The sequence below is a fragment of the Onychostruthus taczanowskii genome, unplaced genomic scaffold (assembly GCF_017590055.1).
Source record: "Onychostruthus taczanowskii isolate IOZ18803 unplaced genomic scaffold, ASM1759005v1 scaffold86, whole genome shotgun sequence".
NCBI lineage: Eukaryota > Metazoa > Chordata > Aves > Passeriformes > Passeridae > Onychostruthus > Onychostruthus taczanowskii.
The window spans coordinates 1,146,299-1,168,604 of NW_024506552.1; the positions used below are offsets into that span (position 1 = coordinate 1,146,299).

General features: G+C 52.7%; 1 protein-coding gene across 1 annotated transcript in view; it reads right to left on the reverse strand.

Annotated features, from left to right (window-relative positions):
- The window catches only part of GALNT17 (polypeptide N-acetylgalactosaminyltransferase 17), a 207,801-nt gene that overhangs the window by 118,556 nt on the left and 66,939 nt on the right, over positions 1–22,306 (reverse strand). The window contains exons 3-5 of the mRNA XM_041425040.1: positions 13,532–13,698; positions 3,376–3,550; positions 1,568–1,765 (exon numbers count right to left, since the gene is read on the reverse strand). Coding sequence (XP_041280974.1) covers positions 1,568–1,765; positions 3,376–3,550; positions 13,532–13,698 — 540 coding nt within the window. The remainder of the gene's footprint in view (positions 1–1,567; positions 1,766–3,375; positions 3,551–13,531; positions 13,699–22,306) is intronic.

The following is a 22,306-nucleotide window of genomic DNA, read 5'->3' on the forward strand; positions in this document are numbered from 1 at the left end:
AATCACAGGGGACACTCCCTGTGCCAAAACTTTTCCTGTATCTTCCAAGTGCACCACTTTAGTTTAGTAAAAGAGTTTCTTCTTTCTTTCTTTTTATATTTACTGGCTGAGAAACGTTTATTCCAGCAGTGTTGATCCCTTTTATCACCCTCCAGAGGCTGCAGCAGGAGCTGCCAGCACCACTCTGCTCACACCTCACCTGCAAAGGCTCTTGGGTTCCTCAACTCTGCCTTCTGCATGGCCCAACCCTCCTTTAACAAGTCCAGCAGCTTGAATTTGGTTAAAATAACTGTTTATTTGCCCTGACTCCTGTCCAGAATAAACTGAGTCCAAACTAAACTAATCCCCCCACTGAAGGCTGAATGTGCTGCCTGGGACAAGGGGGCCAAAGGAGTAACAAGTAGTCTCTGTGTGAATGGGAACAGACCTAATTTTAGCTTCCAGGGATTATGTCACTGACCAAAACAGAGTTGTTTGGGTTCAGAATTCCCACCAGGCAGGGATCTGCACTCATGCAGCTGCTCTGTGCCTGAGGACAAGGCTTCCCCAGACAAACCATGTCAGGATCCAGGGGGATCCCACCCACCTGGCCAGACACCACTGCTGATCAGAGCATCACTGTGGTATTTGGTGGCTGTGAAGGGAAAACCTCTCTGAGCTGTGCACACAGAGCAGCCCCAGCTCCCACCCACAGCCAGCTCCTCCCTCCCCTCCTGCTCTTGTTTTGGGCTCATCCCACCCCTGAAGCCTGGCAGGGCTGGAGCACAGTTCAGAGCTGCCAACCCTTCAGCTGGAGTGTTACAACAGCCCAAGACACATTTTTCCAAAGCTTGCCCTGGGAGGAGAGGGACTCTGCACTGAGGAGAACGCAGTGCTGTGTTCCATGGATCCACCCTCAGTTCAGCACATGGGAACCATCTCCTCATTCCTCCTGGTTTGCACAAACTGGACACTGGAACAGAGGCAAAGCCACCTTGTCACCTGCACTTCACGCAAGCCTGGACAGATCTGCACAGCTCCTGCACCTCCCCAGTGGGTTTGCTACCAACACCCTTTTCCAAATCCCTGCACCCTTCCAAACCCTCCCTGGCCCATGTCACAAAGGTGCTGGGGGTTATGACATTGTCCCTACCTCTCCACGTGGCTTCCTCACTTCATCTTCCTCCATTTTCATAGAACCATGGAAAGGTTTGGGTGTGAAGGGACCTCAAATCCCACCCAGTGCCACATCTGTCATGGGCAGGGACACCTCCCACTGTCCCAGGCTGCTCCAAGCCCCGTCCAGCCTGGCCTTGGGCACTGCCAGGGATCCAGGGGCAGCCACAGCTGCTCTGGGCACCCTGTGCCAGGGCCTGCCCACCCCGCCAGGACACAATTCCTTCCCAGTATCCCACCTAACCCTGCTCTGTCTGAAGCATTCCCCTTTCCCCTGCAACTCCAGGGTGCTGTGTGTCCCTGTCCAGCTCTCCCACAGGTTCCCTCAGCAGCTGGATACTTCCCTGTCCCCTGGTGCTGCCCAGTGAATGTCCCCAGCCCTGGGCCGTGAGTGTCCCCAGCCCGGCCGTACCTGATGGGCAGGGAGGGGTCCCCGGCGTCCCACCAGTCCTTGGGGGGGCTGATGTACATGCACCACAGCTCCCAGCTGTAGCCGTGGGCCGAGTTCTCGTAGCGCTGCACCTCGAAGTTGTCCTGCTTGATGTTGTCAATGGAGGGCAGGATCACCCTCTTCCTGTTCTCCTGGATCCGGGACAGCACCGGCTCCGCCCTGGGGAAGGGGCAAAGCACAGAGAGAGCCTCAGTTCACTGCAGCTCCACTCAATTCCATCCCAATATCCCATCCATCCCTGCCCTCTGGCAGTGGGAGCCATTCCCTGTGTCCTGTCCCTCCACCCTTGTCCCCAGTCCCTCTCCAGCTCTCTTGGGAGCTCCCGTTGGTTCTGGAATCCACTCAGAGCCTTCTCCTCTCCAGCTGAACAACTCCAACTCTCTCAGCTTGTCCTCACAGCACAAGTGCTCCAGCCCTTTGTGTTCCTCCTCTGGGCCCACCCAGGTCCATGTTCTCCTTGTGATGGATACAAACCTGGTCCACAGGCTGGAAACCTTCCCTTCTGTAAAGGAAGGCCAGGAAGGGTGTGCTGGGTTCAAACCACGCTGGAACTCGTCCAGCCTTCCCCCACACCTCAAAAGCATGGGCAGAACAGGCACATTCTGGAAAGCAGGACTGTTTGGAGGGTCTTTTTTCCCTTGGCATGCAGTTTGATGACTCTGTAGCTAAAAAATTAGTCTCTGGAACATGTTTAGAGCAGGGGGTGTGCTCAGCCTCACCTCTGCAGCTCCAGAGCCAGTGAGTGCCCTGGGGTCAGTGCCCACACCAGGGGGAATTTGGGGGAACTGGCACTCCCAGTGCCCCCAGTAACAGCAGCAGGTGGGAAACTCAGAGAGAGTCAAGCCCACACTGCAGAAATGTCCCCTCTCTACCCCTAGAAAAGAGCTTCAAGAGCTCAGTCAGTGGGAGCTCCTCAGTGAATCAGGTGTGAGGATTTAGTGACCAGAGAGAGGAATGTTCAACTGGGAATAAAGATCCAACATCACAAACAGCTCCTAAATACCCCCTTCAGCTGCACTGTCATTAAAAATGATGCAATAGCTGTGCACAACTCTGCCTTTAACAGCTGCAAATAGGGGGTTTTGTGGCTGTTACTGTGTTCAAATTCAACACAAGTTTAGCTTCTTCCACCTCCACTTTTCTAAACATGGACCATTTACTTTTTACACTTGGTTAAAGGAAAAAAATTCCCTTTCAGGCTCCTGTCATGACAAAGATTCAAACTTAAGCCACTAGAGCTCTAATGTCCTAAACCTCTCTGAAAAAAAATCCTTATGAGACACCTTTTGCTGCTTCTGCACCTCTGCTGTTATTCCCAGCAGCAGAGGAATCAAATCAACCCAAAGCCTCTGAGCCTTCCCCTCTGGGATCCAGCACTGGACAAGAAGTGGGAAACACTTTCTCCTTCATTCCCTTGCTGCCTGGGCTTTTTTCAACTTGCAGGAATTACTTAAGGCTAAGGGAATGGCAAATCATCCTGAAAAACATAAACAGGGAGCAGGGAAAGTGCATGCACAAAGGGAAGGAATAGAGAAGGATTACAAGGAACAAGGGCAAGGAAAAGTACATTCCCACCATGCCATTCAATGCAGAAGGAATCCAGAAGGAATCCTGGAGAAGGATTAACAAGCCAGAGGACTTGTGTGTCATTCTGCAGGAACACATGAGTACTGAACAAGCCAGAGGACCTGTGTGCCATTTTGTAGGGACACAAAAGGAGGCTGTTCCCCTGGTTAGTGCCCCCTCTGAGCAAGCCCCTGAGCACCTACCAGCCAGCAGTGAACTCCACGTGGGCATCAAAGAAGCCGGTGACCTGGCCCGTGGCAGCCTTCCAGCCCTCGATGCGGGCCCGGATCAGCCCTTCCCTCTTCTGGTTCCTCACCACCTTGACCAGCCCCGGGTAGCGTTTGTTGACGTACTCCTCCAGCGGCGCCTTCAGCTCCTCTGGGGACAAGGACACACACCCGTGGGACAGGGACACAGCTCCCAGCTGGAACAAACCCACCCTGGGGAGCAGGATCATTGGGGAGCACCCTGCACCCCCTGAGGGACACAATCACCTGGGCTCAAGCAGTGCTGGTCTGCACGAGATGGACTGAGCACAACCCACACAGCAGAGGTTCAAGGTAGCCCAGAATGCTGCTGTTGGGCCACTGAGGAGCCCACGGGCCACCTCAGCCACTTACAGTCCTCTGCACTAAAAGGAATGGAACTGAAACACAAAGATAGAAAGACTTCATCCATGCACAGCAAACGGCAGCACTCTGAACTCCTGGTGGAGGTTTGAGCTGAAAGCACTGCTAGAAATGCTGCAAAATCCACCCAAAGTGACTCAGACTACATCAAAACCATGTCTCAGCTTCACTGCCCTCTTCACTCAGCCTCACCACTACAGCCTTGGCACTTGCTGTTTGTTTTGCCACCAGAAAGTTGAAATTCCCCTTGCTTTTGTGAGGGGATGAAAGGGATTCTGGCTTTGTTCAGAAGATCCTCCCACCACGTGTTCACTGCAGCTCATTGCCCTGTGCTTTCCCAGGCCTGTGTGTGCAGTGCCTGAGTCCCTCAGGGACCTGCAGCCCTCAGCCACCGCCAGCACAGAAATCCTCCAGAGTACAAGATCTGAGCATGAAAGACCCAGAGGGCTTTGAAGGTGGAAGCAGATGGAAGGTTACAATAAAGGATAAACACCAGTGTGTTCTTCCAACCCTTTGGAAATGTGCCAGTTCTCTGCCAGAGGAGCCTCAGTCCTTTCAGTGCCTGTTGCACCAGCTCAATGCACAAAGGTCTGCTGGAGAGAGGAGCTCTGAAAGCTCAGCAAAGCCACTGGGCACCAACACAAACTCTCAACACCATGAAAGCAGCTCCTCAGAGTATCTTTCATCCCTATGAGGCTTCAGGACTGCAGAAAATGAAGATATGATCCGTGACCTCAAATTATAGTCTACTACCTTTCACTGCACTCTCTTGCTCTCTCCTGGAATAAAAATAAAGAGGGGGAAAAAAGAATCACCATTAATCATCCACAAGGTAAAATCCTCGAGATACACGAGCACATGTGGGGTCCCTCATGAAGGAAACACACAATGGAGAGCAAAGGAGTAAACAGCAAGTCTCATCTGCTTTGAAATCTTCAAAGGAAAAGGATTATCTGTTCCCTTCCCTGCCACGCCTCCTTCCAGGCACAGCAAATGTGCTTTCTCCACGCTGCCTTTCTGGGATGCTTCCCCTCACATCTCCATTTCCCCAAAGTCTCCTTTCTCTTTTATGCTGAAATGGGAATAAAAAGAATAAAGCAAATGAGCCCCTTCCTCAATTCAAAGCATCTGCATCACACACATCCATAACTCAGCAACTTCCATTTCATGCTGAGCCACTCAGAGCAAAACCAGGATTTTATGGAGACAACAACTCTCCCAAATGGTTTTAAGGAGATGAAGACACCAATTTTTTTGACAGATGAAGCCCCACAAGCACAGCACTTGCTATCTCACGTGGCTTTGGCAGCAGGTAAGTCATTAATGCAGCAGACCACTGCACCACAGAGTGATTAAAACAACTTTCACATTGGAGGTGGAGTCTCAGTGGAAGGAAAACGTGAGAACTCCCTTGGGGAATCGTCTGAGCAGCTGAAAGCAGAGCGAAGCTCCAGTGAAACAGAGGAGTTGTAATGTCACAGCTCACAGGCAGCACAGAGTCAGCCCTGAGAGCCCCCTGTGCCCACCCCAGAGTGTGCCAGCAGCTCCCCAGAATGTCCCCAGGCAGCCACAGCCACTGCCCTGCTGTGTCCTGGGTGCCAGCAGGGGCAAAGTGACCTGGGGGGAGCACGGGGCCACAGCAGCACCTGGGCAATGGCACCGGGCACGTGGGAGTGCCTGTGGCTGGCACCGCTGTGACCCTGCTCCCTGGCACAGGGCAGGGCCTGTGCTGCCATAGCCGGGACACAGGTGTCCCCAGGGCCCTGTCCTGCCCACAGTGTGGGACACAGGTGTCCCCAGGGGCCTGTCCTGCCCACAGCCTGCACACAGGTGTCCCCAGGGCCCTGTCCTGCCCACAGCCGGGACACAGGTGTCCCCAGGGGCCTGTCCTGCCCACAGCCAGGACACAGGTGTCCCCAGGGCCCTGTCCTGCCCACAGTGTGGGACACAGGTGTCCCCAGGGGCCTGTCCTGCCCACAGCCTGCACACAGGTGTCCCCAGGGGCCTGTCCTGCCCACAGCCTGCACACAGGTGTCCCCAGGGCCCTGTCCTGTCCACAGCTGGGACACAGGTGTCCCCAGGGGCCCTGTCCTGCCCACAGCCGGGACACAGGTGTCCCCAGGGGCCTGTCCTGCCCACAGCCAGGACACAGGTGTCCCCAGGGCCCTGTCCTGCCCACAGTGTGGGACACAGGTGTCCCCAGGGGCCTGTCCTGCCCACAGCCTGCACACAGGTGTCCCCAGGGCCCTGTCCTGCCCACAGTGTGGGACACAGGTGTCCCCAGGGGCCTGGCCTGCCCACAGCCGGCACACAGGTGTCCCCAGGGCCCTGTCCTGCCCACAGTGTGGGACACAGGTGTCCCCAGGGGCCTGGCCTGCCCACAGCCGGCACACAGGTGTCCCCAGGGCCCTGTCCTGCCCACAGTGTGGGACACAGGTGTCCCCAGGGGCCTGTCCTGCCCACAGTGTGGGACACAGGTGTCCCCAGGGGCCCTGTCCTGCCCACAGCTGTGACACAGGCGTCCCCAGGGTTCTGCTGCCCACCTGGAGCAGCACTCAGAGACACAAGCAATGCCCAGCAGTGGGAAATGCAGTTCCAGGCCCTCTCTCTCCAAGGCTTTCCTGCACATCCTCACAGCATTTCCACGTTTGCTCCCTGCCTCTGCTTCATTCAGGCTCAGCCCAAGCACTCAGCTTTTGGGGAGAGCTGACATTTCCTCCCTGCCTGAGCAGCCCTAAAGGAGAGGATGGCTGCACCCCAGCACTGAGCTGGGCCAGCCTCAGCCTCCTGAGCTGTGCTGCAGCTCTGGGAGGAGAGGGCACAGCATGTTCTGGTGTCATCAGACACATCCCTGGCACTCAGAGGGGTGGACTCTGTATTTCATTTCCCAGAGCACCCAGAAGTGCAGGAGTGGAAAATCCAGTGTTGGGTAACAAAAGTGAAATGCCAGTCTCCAGGAATCCCACAATGATTTGGGATAAAATTCATCTCATTCCACACCCTGCCACGAGCAAGGACACCCTCCATAGCCCAGGGTGCTCCAAGCCCTGTCCAACCTTGGACAATTAAATTCTCTGAGAAGCTCCTGTTCAAGCATCCCGTGAGCCCTGGCCTGGGTTAAGGAGCAGGGCTGATGTGGCTGTGTGGAGAAGCATCAGTGGAAATCCTAGTGTCTGCACAGCTCCTCTGCTCCTTGGGATGCTTATCCTGTGGGACCAGACGTGCTCAAACCTCTGGAAACCATCACTGACTCACAAATCTCATCCCAATCCAAGTCAGGTGACGTTATCCCTGATTTTGCCCTACGTTTCCCTCAGTCAGCAGCCACTGAGTGCCCTGCACTGTCAGAACACCCAGCTCCAGCCTCAGGACCTGCAGAGCTGCTGCTGACTTCAAAGCAGTTCACCTGGCCTGTCAGCTCGGGCAATGTTTCCTGCCCAGCTGATGCACCTTCAGCAGGTGCCAGCTACACCAGGAAGGTTGGGAGGCCTGGAACAGAACACCAGGGGTTTGTGACTTGCACTAAGGGACAGCAGCAGAGAGCAGTTGTCACACACAGGGGCAGCCTGGCCCTTGGATGTGCTCCTCCCAGGACTGCACACAAACTACAGCAGGGACAAAGCACCTCCAGCTCAGGGACTCCCTGCCATTGCCACCCCTGCCTGGCACAGGGCCACGGTGCTGCTGTCACAGGGCTGACAGTGACAACGTCCACGAGAACCTGAGCCAGGATAACCAGCCTGGTGCTCAGAAACTGGGACTCTGGAAGTAAAGAGGTCAGGAGCCAGGATGGGAACAGGGCAGTGGCCCCAAGCTCCCCTCATGCTCCCTGATTTCAGGCCTGCACTCCTGAGGATTCCACAGGGATCCACAGGGGCTGCACAACCTGGAATTCACTCCAATCCAACACTGCCCTGCAGCCTGAAGACTCCCTTCTCTCCTGCACCCCATGGCTCTCCCCCTCCACACACTCAGGCATCCTCTGAGGAAGCCAGCTGGAGCCTCCCTCAGAGCACAGCACCCCTGTTTATTCAGGACTGGAAGGTTTGATCTCTGCCGTTGCACAAGCTGCTTCCCAGCAAGATTTGTAGAGAGAAATGCTCCTGAAAATGCCAAAAGGTTCAATTTCAATCCTGCCTTTTATTCTCCATCTGTCCCTATTGATCTTCCCTGAAGGGCAAGTCCAAGGAACTCGAATCCAGTGGACCTGTTGCTCCATTAAAAAGCCCAGCTGCCAGCTGCAATGACTTATGTTATCTGTACAAACTGTTTTGTCACCTACCCAAGATGGGAAATGGGGCTGCAGGGAAATGGAACCACTTGTGCCAAGGAAAGTAACCCCATCATGGGCATCAGCCCACCTGCAAGCACAGAAACATCCACTGCTCCATCCTGATTAGGCTGAAAGATTTAGCTGGGGGTGCGTGTTCTATCACCCTCTGTCAGAGCTGGGGCAGTTTTCTTTATCTCTCCCACAGCCAATCCTCCCTCCAGGAGATCTCTGCTGTTCATGGCCACTGAGTGTCCCTGCATGGCTGATCAAATTCCAGCATCCCATGGGGAGATGCTCCGCCCAGGGCAGGAGCCAAGCATTCCTACCTGGATACAATCTGAGCCTGGAACAGCACAGCAGCCTTTGCCCACTGCATTCCCAGAGGAGCAGCTTTCTTCTGCCCTGCATTCCCAGAGGGAGAGCAGGCCCATCTCCAGCAGCCCTGGAGCTTCAGAGGAAAACTGCAGCCTTGTGCAGGATCCCTGCTCCAGCAGAAGCACAGCTGGCACTGCAGGAGGGCTGAGCCCCCATGGGATGGGACTGTGCCACCACCCTGACACACAGGGGTCAGCTCCTCTTCTGACTCTGGCAATGTTGTTTTGGTTTGTTTGTTGGGTTTTTTTTTTGTTTGTTTGTTTTGTTTTGTTTGTACTATTGCATTTGTATTTTTAATTTACCTAGTAAAAAACTGTTATTCCTATTCCCTATCTGCCTATTCCCTATTCCTATTCCCTATTTCCTGTCTTTGCCTGAGAGCCTCTTAATTTGAAAATTATAATAATTCAGAGGGAGGGGGTTTACATTTCCCATTTCACGGGAGGCTCCTGCCTTCCTTAACAGACACCTTCTGTTCAAACCAAGACACCTCCCCACCCAAATCCTGCCCAAACCTCTCCACATGCTGTGGTAGCCCCCAGAACTAAAGGTGGGAACTGGCTGTAGCCACACAGAGAAAGGAGCAAAGACCAGCAGCACCGGAGAAGCTCAAGGAATTACCAAGAGCAGGGAATTCCTTGTGGAGCACCAGCCAGGTGTCCTTGGGAGAGGACCACACCTCCACACCCCTAAGGAAAACATCCTTGTGTTTGCCAGGCTCAGCTGGGTGGGAAAAGCCTACAGAGGCCCAGGTGTTATCTGAAAGACTGGGAGGGTCAGGGCGGGGAGTGCTCCAGTGCCATGGGAGACCCCAGCCACCCCTGTCCCACGTTGTCACCTGCCTGGAACGCCAATGCCATCAGGGCTGGGATTTCTGCAGGAAATCATTAAAGCAGCTCCTTCAACAGCCAATAAATAAATGTGAACACTTTTCAGGGAGACTCAGAGCCAGGGGAGTCTCTGAAGCTTTCTACCTGCAGCTGGACAAGAGGGAACTGTGACAGGGGAGCAGAGGGATGAAGCAGTTCTCACAGGAAAAGCTGGTCCCAGCCAGGGCATGCAGCTCCAGCCTCTGCTCACTTGGTTCAGCAAAACCCAAAGAGAATCAAGAATACCCTGAGCTGGAAGGGACCCACAAGGACCATGGATCCCGGCCTGCACAGACACCCCAACAAACCCCCCCTGTGCTGCTCTGCTGCTCTTCTCACAGAGCCTTGGGGCTGAGCACCAGTGGGACAGCCCAGGACAGCTCCAGTTAAACACCCCTTCCTCAGGCTGCACTATTCAGCCCTGGGAAAGGCTGGGATGTGACTCAGCTCCCTGCAGCTCCCCTCTGAGCACAAACACCCAGACAGCTCCCAGGAGATCGAGGCACGGGCGCTGTTGCTGCTGCTGGAATAAGCAGAACAAGGAGGGGATCCCTCGAGTCCCAGACCCAGGCCAATTACAGCCCTGAGCGTGTCTCCCCGGTGTAGCCAGCTCCTTTAAGCAGCCTTTTATCCAGAGGACTTCCTGTATTCCGAGAGGCTTGCTTTTCAAAGAGATGTTATCCCAGATTAAAAACGCTAAAAGACACAACAACAACTAAAAAAAAAAAAAAAAAAAAAAAAAAAAAGCAGGTGATGATTAAGCAACAGTCAGACAAAGTGTGCAGCTGTGAGATAACACAGCATCTCAGGGGCACGTGGCTGCATCCTGCCCCAGCCAGGGAACCTCGTTATCACTCCCAAACACAACCTGCACACTGCCTTTGGAATTACAGCCCTGCAACAAGCACAAACAAAAGCAGCCTCCAAAAGAGTCTTTATGGAGTGTAATGTGCAGCTCAAGGGAGAAGGGGGTTCAAACTACAACTCCCCAAGCTTGCTCCTTCAAGGAGGGATTTTTTTTCCCCGTTACAATACATTGGCATCTTTTATCTATTTACAGCTCAGACATAAAGCATCAGAATGCCGGTGTTCATTAACTTTAATCTCCCACTGCACACTTTTGTGTTGTGCCGTGCTGTTGTACAACAAAGCTGAGAGCAGGGAGTGTCTAATGAGGCTTCAGAAGCTCTTTGTTCCAGCCTGAAAACCTCACACCAGCACCAGGCTTTGCTCCTGGCTGTCACAGCTCTACCTGGAGGGCACAGAGCCAGGTGGGCAGGGCAGGTAGCTCTTGCCTCTACCCCTGGGGCTAATCTTAAAACTTGATTTGGAAATCTCTGTTAATACTTGGTGCTTTGTTCTTCAGTTACCCAAATTTGCTGTGGTTCCTGTTCCCCCCTGGCAAACCCACACAAACCCCAGCCAGGGACTGTCCTGAGCCTTCAGCAACTTCCCCAAAGCTGCTTCTGGTGACCCAGGGACAGCACAGCTCTGGGTTGAGCACTTCTCCCTGGAGTCAACCTTCTCTCAGGTTACACAGCTGAGCCTCCAAAGGCTTTTTCTGGGCTACAGCCACAGAAATGGTCCCTCATGCCCACACAGCTGCTCCCACAGAGGCTGAAGAAATTCCTTCTTGTTCAATCACAGCCTCCAAATTCACACCCACACAGCCCCATTCTCTGCTTGATCCTCCAGGATTCATCTCTAAATCTGAGAGCTCATGAAGAACTATTTTCCTGTAATTATTTTCCTGTAGAAGCCAAATCTATTTATTATGATGACTTTGTTTGTAATATCCAAAGCATCAACTCTGCGATGCTGCTGTTGCTGCTCAGAATGATTGCCGACCATTAGTGGGAACTCTGTGACAATGTTATTGCCATTAATAATTCCTGGCTGTCACTGCAGCTCCTCCAGGATGCTGAGAGGGAGCACATGGTCCCAGAGATACGTTCTGGTTTGTATCATTTCTTTTACATGAGAAAAGTAGATTATTACACGCTTGGGAGGAGCTCTTCATAAACATCTGCCAAGTTACCTCATTATCTTCCTTCAAATCCCTCCTTAAAAATCTCATTTGTCATGAGGCCTGCAAAGCCTCAGCAGCAGAACACTGGCATTATTAACTCACCCTCCCAGCTGATGGCACCACCTCAGTGCCCTGCCCCCTCCACTCTCCTTGTGCACCCAGTGTTTCTGAGGACAGAACTCCTCAGGGATGTCCAACCCTCAGCACTGCCCTGGGCCACCATGAGAGGACCCTGGACACTCCCGATTCCAACCAAAGCACCCTTGGGGTGAGATGCAGCCCAGCTGTGCCAGGAGACTGGGATTTTCCCACCTTGTGCCCAGGATGTTTAAACTTTTCCATCAGTTGGGATCATCTTCCTGCCTCTCCCTCCCTGGTGCTGTACAACAATCCAACACAACCCTGGCAGTGTCCCAGGCCAGGCTGGGCAGGGCTTGGAGCAGCCTGGGACAGTGGGAGGTGTCCCTGCCATGGCAGGGGTGGCACTGGATGGACTTTAAGGTCCCTTCAACCCAAACTTTCTGGGATTCTGTGAAACCCCAGAGCTGGAAGTGCTTGAACACAGTCCAGGCTTTGGGCACCCCTCTGCCTGCCCTGCCATCCCCCAGCCCCAACCCTGCCAAACCCCAGTGGTGCCCTGCAATCCCACAGTGGGTACAGGGATCCCACCCTGATCCTCACTGCCAGCTGCAGCTCTGGCCTTGCAGACACTTTAGGAAGGATTTGGTTTTTTTTTTTTGCTTTCCAGTGTCCTTTTCCAGACCTTTCCAGTGTCTCTAGAGCACCTGGCTCACCATCAGCCTCACACTGGATGAGAAAGAGCCGTTCAGAAACACATCCCTGGCGCACAGCAACAAGGGGAGGAGCTCAGTGATTATCACCAACGGCTTCTCTTTGAAAGAGTTCTTCTCTTTGCCCCATTAAGAGGATACAATCTGGAGAAGGAGCCTCTCATTCTGGTATTTCAAGTGCTGGGCACTGTGGGATACCCCAGCAGCACCTCACCAGCACTTCCCCTTCACCAACTCTGAAATCCCACAGCTTCACCATGGCATCATCCAAGTTCCTGCCCTGGAGCTGCTGTGACTCCCATCAGCTGAGAAGCTGCCTTCCTGATTCTTTTACTGGTAATTAGAACTCATCAGCTTTCTGTGGTGCTCATTACTGTGGTGTTTGAGTGTCTGCGTTTACAGCCTGAAGAGCTCACTGTGCACCAGCTCCTCCCCTCACAGACAGAGACAACCTCTCAGCTCCCTCTGGAAATGAGCTCTCCACACCTGCACCCTGCCCTGCTCTTCCCTCCAATCACAGCATCCATGGCACTCCTTGATTAATTTTTTTCAAATAACATTAAAAGGATGAAGACACAGCACAACTGAAGAAGGCAGTAAACAAAGTCAACTATTTGCTGTCCTTCACAAGGATTTTAACTGCCCTGATTATGTTGTCTGAGTGGATATTGGGGAAAAAAAAAGGAAGATTCTTTGAAGAATTTGAGTCTGAAAGTGCTTCCTGCAGTTCTGTGTTATCAAAAGCCAGAAGGAAAGGAACGACAACAGTGACTGAGAGCAGGTTGAACCAAAGGACACTCGTGTGTAATGTGGGAAACCAAACATCCCCTCCAGCCTGTGGCAGGGCCTGACCTGGACAGGTGGGCTGGAATTATTTCCTCCTCTTCCTCTTTCCTGTTCCAAAACCAGAACTCAGGGAATGAGGGTCTCTGCAGAGCACCAGCCATCTATAAAGCCTGGGATGGTATTTTACAGTAGGGAAACTGAGGCACACACAAAGGAAACGTCTCAGCTGACACCCCTGGGAGGTACCAGAGCAGAAATCCCTCTGAGCTCCAGGCTCTTGTCCTGACAAATATTTAGAGGTGCCTATCTGCAACAACCAAAGTTATTATGAGAAACAAGGATACCCTGAAACCAGAGCTCCTGGATGGTTCTGAAGGGAAAGGTCAGATGGCTCTCTGGTTTCCTTCACCTTCCAGGTCTCAGTTACATTTTCAAACAACAACTCTTTCAGATTTGACTGTGGTTTGATCCTGTTCCTCACCAGACAAGCTGCACAGAACTTTGTGCCAGCAGCACACCCACATGCCCTTGCCCCAAGAACCCTCCAGGAGATTCCAGATTAAAGCCAGCCCCTCCTGGTGGAGCTGGAGCTGCCAGTGCTGCTCACCCTCATCGCTGTTGTCATCCACGAGGATGATCTCCTTGAGCAGGGGGGCAGGGGTGTGGTTGACGGCGCTGTGCACCGAGCGCAGGATCACCGACAGCGCCTCGTTCACAAAGATGAAGATGATGGAGATCTGGGGCAGGTCCTTCCCATATTTCAGCTCTTTGCACCTGCAACATGAAGGGCAGAGAGGTCAGCAGAGCTCAGGGGGCAGCATTTCCAGCCAGGCTCATGGCAAATCCCAGGGCTGCCACCTCCCAGCTGTGCACAGCCGGGGATCCCCACTGCCTGCAAGTCCAGCCTCCAATCACTGCTGCTGGGGAGAGAACACAGCAAAGCAGAGCATCCCCAGGCTCAGAGAGTCCATCCAGAGCTCACCCCACCTGTGTGTGTGCAGATAAGCAAGAGTGGCCTCCAGAACACAGCAAATGCCTCCAGCAGTTCAAGGGAAACTCCCCAGCCCCACCCTGCCCCAACATTTATAGGTGCTCAGAAATGAACCTTGTTCTTCAACAGCACTTGGGAATTTTCTTCCCATTTGCTTTGGAAAGAAATGAACATAAAATGAGCCTTGGTTAAAAAGTCTCAATAAATGTTTTTGCTCTCTCAGCAGATACTCCTAAGCACATTCCTGTCTCTGAAGCAGTGTTGTGCTGGTGTCATTGCACTCCACAGCCAGGATGGTCAAACCCAAACCCTTGTGATCACCTCCCTGGTTTCAGGAATCATTCCTTAACTCGGGCAGGGCTTGGGGCTGGGCCTCTGCTCACACAGACTTCAGAGCAGGACAATAGCAGGAGCTCCCAGGTTTCCACCAGCACCAACCCTGGCAAGCAGCAGGTCCATGTTCCATGGACATACTAGAGCTGGAGAGAGGGACATCCATGGAGCAGGGCTGGGGCAGCTCTGAGGGAAGGGGTGTTCCAGGTGACCCCCAGCTCTCCAGGGAGCACAGGGACACAGATGTTGTTTCCCGGTTGTTTCATCTCAACTAGACACCTCCTCTTAACAGAGCAACTGTGGAAAGCAATCAGGAGATCTTAAACCACTTCCAACAATTTAATTCAACTCTCCAGCTGCCCCTACAATAAATCCAGGTGGGGCAAGGCCAGAAGGAGCTTCCCTGCCCCCTCCCCACATCCCTCACAGATTAGACACGGAACACGAGCAGAGTTCCCAGAATCACGATGAGTGTGCATGGAGCAACCCCTGCCCAGATAAGAAGAGAAAGACCAAAGGCAGAGTGACATCCCAACAACTCCTCAGCCCCCCAGCAATGCCTCTGCATTTAATTGTCCTGGGTGTTTCTTAGGCAACAGCAGGAGTTCTTTAGACTCCAGAACGAGACTTAGGAGTCAAAGATTTCCACAGAAACACAGTTTTCTTTATGGATCTTCTTTAGTTAAACAAGTTTGCTGGGTGACAACACGGTTGTGTTTCCTGATTTAATTATTGCCTACCCTACAGCAAGCCAAGAGTTGACAGAAGGGAACCAAACACTGAAAAGGATATTCCAAAGGGAAAATCTTTCTTTAAAATGAATGAAAGAACGGTCATGATGGGGCAAAATGACAAGTGACCCTGAAATCCTGCCAAGAAAGTCAAACTACACTGACTCAGACATTAAAAACTGCTTTTGGTTGATGTTGATACCTGCTCTGGTGAAGTCAAGGCTGTCACAGGAGCAGGAGCATTTCCTTTTAATCATTGCTCACCTCTGGGCAGCCTTCCCCCAAGGAATGCTGCAGGGGATAAAGAGCTCAGCCTGTGATCAAAGAGCTCTGGAGGCAAATCCAAACCCAGCTCTTTGAGGCTCATCTCCTGCTCATTGGCATTCTCCCTGCACCACTCCTACCAGGGTTCTCCCTCTCCAGTGCCAGGACAGGTGGACAAAGATACAGGGAGAGGAGATGAGTGTGGGAGGGAGGAGTGGGAAAGGCCAGCCCACATTGCTGGGGCACAAAGCTCCAGTTCTCCAGAGGCAGGAGAGGCTTTGCACCAACACCCTGCTCTGGTGGCTTTGGCTCCCACCACAGAGCTGGGAAGGCAGCAATTTTAAACCAAATTAACATCAAGTTTGTTGTGTTCCTCCCACGAGGTCCTGTCAATGCTGGTGCCAAAAGCTGTGGGGTGAGTGATGCTCTGCCACAGCCTGCAGCTCCACGAGGCTTCTTCCAGTGCACAAACCAGCAAATATCCCTGCAAGTGTGCAGGGAAACACTGGAGCTGTCCTGGGAAGGGAGGGGAAAAGGGCAGAGCAACACTTGAGCTCAAACATCACTGGAAAGGCTGGGGAGAAGCTGCAGGAAACAGCGGGAATGGTGAGGGCACAGGGTGGGAAGTGCTGGGCTTTGGGTTGTTGGGTGGTTTGGGTTTTTTCATAGAAAAAGGGCTGATCTGGATGCTTTGTCCTTCAGCCCATGTGCAGGCAGAGGCACAGGTGTGACTGCTTCACTGGGGAACGCTCAGACCCTGCAGGGAGGACTCACTGTGGGTCAGCAGTCCTGGCACAGCTGAGGTTGCCCATGGCTGCAGCCCCCACACCTCCCTTCTCACCTGCCCTCTCCTGCACCCCCAGGAACAGCACCCTGCCCACCTGAGAGGCTGCCTTTTCTGCAAGGGTGGGGAGGCACAAGGTGGGAAATCCCTGCTGCCTTCAGAATTTCAATGACAATCCTGAGGAAGAGCACAGAGAACCCAGCATTGACCCCAGGTCCCAGCAGGAGCTCCAGGGGCTCAGGGAAAGTCCCAAGCAATGCACCAAACCTCAAGTGAGACTCCTGGCACCCTCTGCCCTCAATTACCCCCCTCAGCCCTTGGTTGTGTGCCAGCCAAGCCCTCAGAATTCACATCCCAGGCCAAAATACTTCAAAATTCAGTGAGACCTTAGAGCCCCTTCCAGTGCCTATAAGGGGCCTACAGGAAGGCTAGAGAGGGAATTTTTGCAAGGACAAGCAGTAATAGGATAAGGGGGAATTAAGATTAATTAATCTCTTTTAAGCTCAAAGAGAGTCATATTGGGAAGGAATCCTTCCCTGTGAGGTTGGTGAAGCCCTGGCACAGGGTGCCCAGAGCAGCTGGGGCTGCCCCTGGATCCCTGGCAGTGCCCAAGGCCAGGCTGGACAGGGCTTGGAGCAGCCTGGGACAGTGGAAGGTGTCCCCTCATGGGACAAGATGGGCTTAAGGTCCCTACAACCCAAAGCACTTGGGATTCTGTGAATCTCAGGTTTTATTTCTAACACCCAGCTCGTGCTGTATCTGGCCAGCCCAAAGCAAGTCTTGTTCCAGGAAGCTGAATGTTCAGGGGAACACTCCCTACACTTGAAAACCCCTCTATTTAAATTAAATGCAAGGGTCAGACCACCACAACACATTCCAGTGTCAGTGATTAGCTACCCAGCTAAAGCCCAGCCTATCATTTGATGTTGAATTTAGGCCACATTCTTCATTCCATCAGTCCCAAAAGGCTATCTCAGAAAGTTCTCCCTGCCCATGGAGAAGATGCTCTCCAGCCACGTGCACATCTGCAGGGGCCCCAGGGCAGAGGTCCTTCCACATCTGCAGGACAGAGGTGTGCAAACTGGTGGGCCAGTAGGGAGAAAGTCCAGAAGGCAAGAATCCAGGGAAAACCCCTCAAGGGACAATCACTATTGTTAGGATGAGGAAAAAGGTGTCTCCCAGCACACCTTGCTATGCCATGCAGATTCCATGTATCCCATTGGCCCTTCCCCCTGGCTGCACCCCTGTGCCTGAATCCCATTGGCCCTGGTGTTCTGCCCCACCCCTCACAATCCCCATATAAACCCTGCTGTCGCAGTTGAGTGGTTCCTTGACCCTGGACTCTTCTGGAGGAGAAGCTCAATAAATCTCTCCTTGGAACCCCACACACAGACCCCATCTCTCCTTCTGCATCACCCAGATCCCAGAAAAGCTGAAATCACCTGGGGTGAGCACAGACCTGCCTGTGCCCCTGAAGTGGCTTCTTCAGGAAGGTCACAGCAACCTGAAGAACACCCACCACGACACAGAGGCACTGGGCCAGCTTGCAACAAGTCCTGACAGGAAAAAACTGGGGGAGGCTGCAGGTGATCTCTCCCCATCCCTCCTTTGCTAGGTGGGAAAGACCCCCCTGCAGCACAGAGCACTGCCAACATCTGGAAATGAATCAGTGCAGGTTACACAATTACATTTTGTCTCACTAAATCCTGCTCTCTCCAATTAAATCTAGGCTGGCACATGCTTTTAGGATTTATATCAAAATGTAGTGGAAAGAAAGAGCCACCTCACAGTTTTGTCTCTCCTTTAGATCAATGAGGTATCAAAGAGGCATTTTATGTCCCATTAAATCATGCTTGAATATGTTTCATTAAATCATGCTCACAAAACTCTCCAAGTCTGAGGAGGCTGGGGAAAAACTCCCCAAGTTCAGCACTGGGTTTAATTTAAGGACCTTGCTGAGATCTCATTGAGAAATGTTCTTGGCCTCCAGCAGGGGGGAAAAAGGGGTTTGCTCTGTATTGGTCCAAGGCTCAAGCATGATGGGAGAGGTGTAGGTGGAGATCAGGGAAAGGCTCTTCCCTCAGAGGGTGCTGGGCACTGCCCAGGGAATGGGCACGGCCCCGAGGCTGCCAGAGCTCCAGGGATGCCCAGGCTGGGATTGTTGGGGTGTCTGTGCAGGGCCAGGAGCTGGACTGGATGATCCCTGGGGGTCCCTTCCAGCTCAGGACATTCCAGGACATCTTTTCTCACTTCAGAACAGACTGAGGAGCTGATGACTGACAGCAGTCCCTGCATAAAACAACTCCCAAAATCTTCCTCAGCCCCTCCTGCAGGGACACAGATTTGGACGGGTGCAGAGGTGACACAACTCCTGCACTGTGACTGCCACTACCTTTACTGGGTCCCAGAGTTTTATTCTACATAAAGCTGAAGTCTGCAAACATGAGAACCTGCAAGGAAACCCACAAAACAAATGTATTTACAGAGAACATCTTTTCACCTGGTTTATGTAAGAAACCATCCCAAAACAAAGGAAGGATGAGAAGGTGAGCTGGGGAAAGAGGAAGCAGGGCTGAGTTTCTGCTGAACAGCTTGGCACACGTCAGGCTGGCTTAATCAAGTCAGCCAAATTCAAAAGACAAAAAGCATAAACCCCAGCTCTGCTCCAACGCGTGTTTGCCTGCTGCAGAGCCTGCTTTGAATCCTCCGATCGTTTGTTTTCTGCTCAGCACACAGCTGTAAATCCACTCTTCAGAGCAGCCAGTGAGATTAGGATGTTTATTGTCTGTCTCAGTAACAGAAAAGGGATATCCCAGCATTTACTGCCTCATGATCCCTCAGCAGAAAAATCACCTGGAATCACAACAAACGCTCCTGGAGCACAGAGAGGCCACAAAGTGGCAGCTAACATTTACAAACCACCTCTTAGTGCCCAGTGATTTAACAAGATCCACTCTATCACTCAATTAACACCTCTCACCTGGGGCACAAAGCCATTTCCATCAAACACCTGGAACTGCCCTGTCTGGCATCAGCTAAACCCCAATGGTTTCTACACCTTCCCTTCCCAATATAACCCATTGATCAACACCAATAAGTGCAGATAATGGGCAGCCTGGAGTGTGGACTGTTCCAAGACAACAGAGGCACTGCTTGGCTTCAAGGACTCTTGGCCTTCAGATCAGTCCCCACACAGGAATGGAGACCCCCCCACTGCCCTGGGCAGCCCCTTCCAATGCCTGACCCCCCTTTCAGCGAGAAATTTCCTCCCATATCCAATCTAAACCTGCCCTGGCCCAGCCTGAGGCTCTTCCCTCTCCTCCTGGCCCTGTTCCCTGAGAGCAGAGCCACAACAATTGTCCATCCCTCAAACCCAGGACACACAGGACACCCTGTGCAGTGCCCACATTCCACACAGGCTGGAACAGGAGCCATTGAGGATGGGCAGGCCCTGCTCTGCTTTGGATGGATGTCAGGTCTGAAAATACACCCAGAAAAAAAGGTCAACAAAATAACAGCAGGAAAACAGCAGCCTGCTCTGTGCAGCCCCTGGAACACACATCCCTTGGCCTGCCTGGTGCCTGGCACAGGTGGGGATGGCAGCACCCTGGGAGATCACCCTGGAGCACACAGGACTGTGCTGTGCTCCTGGGAGCACACTCGTGGCTGGGGCAGGAGTGGGACCTGCTCTGTGCTGCTCAGGGAGGCTCTGAGGAGCAGAGTCTGTGCTCAGACTGGCTGATGACCTGGGTTGTATTTCATAACTACAGCACCATCAGCTCTGATGCTGCATTGTCCCCTCATCTTCCCAGGGATGCCCTCCAGGGCTGTTCAGGACACAAATGTCCCCCAGAGCATGAAGGGGACATCTCTACTTGTCCTTCTGAAATGCCACCAGCAGCAACCACCATGGAGAGGGCTGAACACCCTGGGTCTGCAGAAAAAGCTGTGGCTTTAGGGCTCTGTGCTGCTCCCTCGCCCTCTGGAGTTATTCCTACAGCTCCTAATGGGGTCCTGCTGCACCCCTCTCCAGCTCTGTGGGATCAGCCATCACAGACAGCACACAGGGAGAGTCAGACACAGCAATCTGTGCCAGCTGGCACAAAATGGACCCACATCACCAAATCACTGAGTGGGGTTTGTTTGGAAGGGACCTTAAAGATCATCTCATCTCATGCAGATCCTGTGTGCCTGTGGGAGAATATAGGGCAGACAAAGAATGTGGTGGTTCTCATAATGGACAGCACACCTCTTTATAAAGTAGATCCTGTTGATGAGTTCTCCAAGATTTCGTCCTCTCCTCCATATCAGAGCGCCAGATCTCCATCCCTCCTGCCCCCCCCCCCCCCTTTCTTTTTAATTCTGAGCACCCAGGAGCTCCCCAGTCTGGATCCTGACTTATTAATGATTTCTCTTTTGGCCATCACACTAAATAAATCCAGCTAACATGCTTATCAGGAGCTTATCCCCTCCTGACATTTCAGTCTTGTAGCAGGCTCAAGGGTGTGAATATTTAAACAGGCAAATATTCTTTTGATCAGCAGAATAAATGAATTCTTACTTCCTGTCCTTAAAAACATTGTGAACATTATAGAAGTGCTCAGCTATGTTGGCACATCTTCCACAGGGCTGTGGAATTGTTCCTATAAAACATGGCCCAGGAGCAGAGAGAGAGTTCCACTCACACATATTTAAATACCTTTTCTACAATGAGCTATGGAACAGCCACGTTAGAGCCAAGGACGTGTGAGAGACAGTTGGGTCAGAATTTGTGCACAAGAAGTGAAATTCTCCCCAGATTCCAGAGACTGCTATTCCAGAGCAGCAATTCCAGAGATTGCTGCTTCAGGAAAACATCGGCTTGCAACTGAAAGAGTCACCAGTGCATCTCTCAGTGCTGAGGTTCCCAAAACTGAGCGCATTCCTCAGATGGGAAGTACCAGCAATCTTACCCCATTACAGAGACAGAGGTCAGCACTCCTCCTATGTGTGGTGCAGGAGCCCACAGTGTGTCCCTGTCACCTGGCACTTTTCAGGACAGCACAAGGAATGACATCCACTGTGCCCAGTTCTTGCACAGAGCTCCTGGCTCCTCATCAGTCCCAGCAGGACAAGGCAGGGCTGGCCACAGCCTCTGTCCTGCGTGACCAAGCCCCAGGGTCTCCTCATGGCCATATCTGGCCACACCTGGCCATCCAAGCTGGGGGGCCCCCATTTGACAAGTCCTCAGGAGAAGGAGACTGCTGCCCCCTTAATCAAGGCAGGAGGGATTCAAACACAGGATGTCAAGGTTATGAAGCTCAGGGATGAAGGGGTCAGCCCAAGGGGACAGGGGGTCACCAGGGCTCAGGAGTGAAGGCTGCAAGCCCTGCTGCCTGGCTGGTGGCCTTTCTCTCTTCTCAGGCAACGTAGATTGGCAGGCAGGAAATTTAGGAGCATTTTTTCTCTATTTATTTAAAAACAGTGCCCTGCAAATGGAGCTGAACCCTGAATGATGTCCAAACAGGCATGGAGTGAATGAGCAGGCTTTGAAAAGGCTCTCTGCAGCATTTGACATGATCACAGCAGAGGCAGCAGCACCCTGAGCTCCCCTGCCAGGAGGAGCCCACGCTGTGAGACAAGGTCAGCTCAGAGTCCATCACTACTGAGCAGCCCCTGTGTTCCAGCAGGCAGGGAAGGAACCTGACCCTGCTCCACAGGGACAACACCAGGTCCTGGCCACTGCCAAGGGCTGGGTGCTCACAGATGAAAGGCAGTAATGTCAAACTGCACATTGACAGGGAAGTGTAAATTAACAGTCAGTTGTAAATTAACAGTGCCTGTTCTGAGAGCCTCTGTTGGAGGCAGCTGCTGCCCTGTAGCTGCTCATGTAGGCACAGTCCTGGACAAGGTAACTCACAGACATCTCATCTGAAGCAGAAGACAGAGCTCCCTTCAAGGTCAGCAAAGTGACACTGCCACTGCCAAAGGACAGTTTATTGCAGCCCTCCATCCCTGGTATATTTCTGTCAGGTAAAACACGCTGAAGCTGTTTTTTGGGAAGGTGAAAATACCTTCTTCCTCTCCTGATCAGAGGCAGCCCCAAGCTGAAGGTTCAGATAATCATCAGTGAGGGAAGGGAACCCTTCATGTCCCAGCCAGGGACACCAGGGTGACAATGCCACCAGGAAATGTCCCAGCTGTGCTCAGGCAGGTTGGGATGAAACTGGCACTGCTGAAAACCTTCCCTCTCAAATTGAAAATGAAATCCTTGGTGCAGAGCCTGAGGTAGGAGTGTTT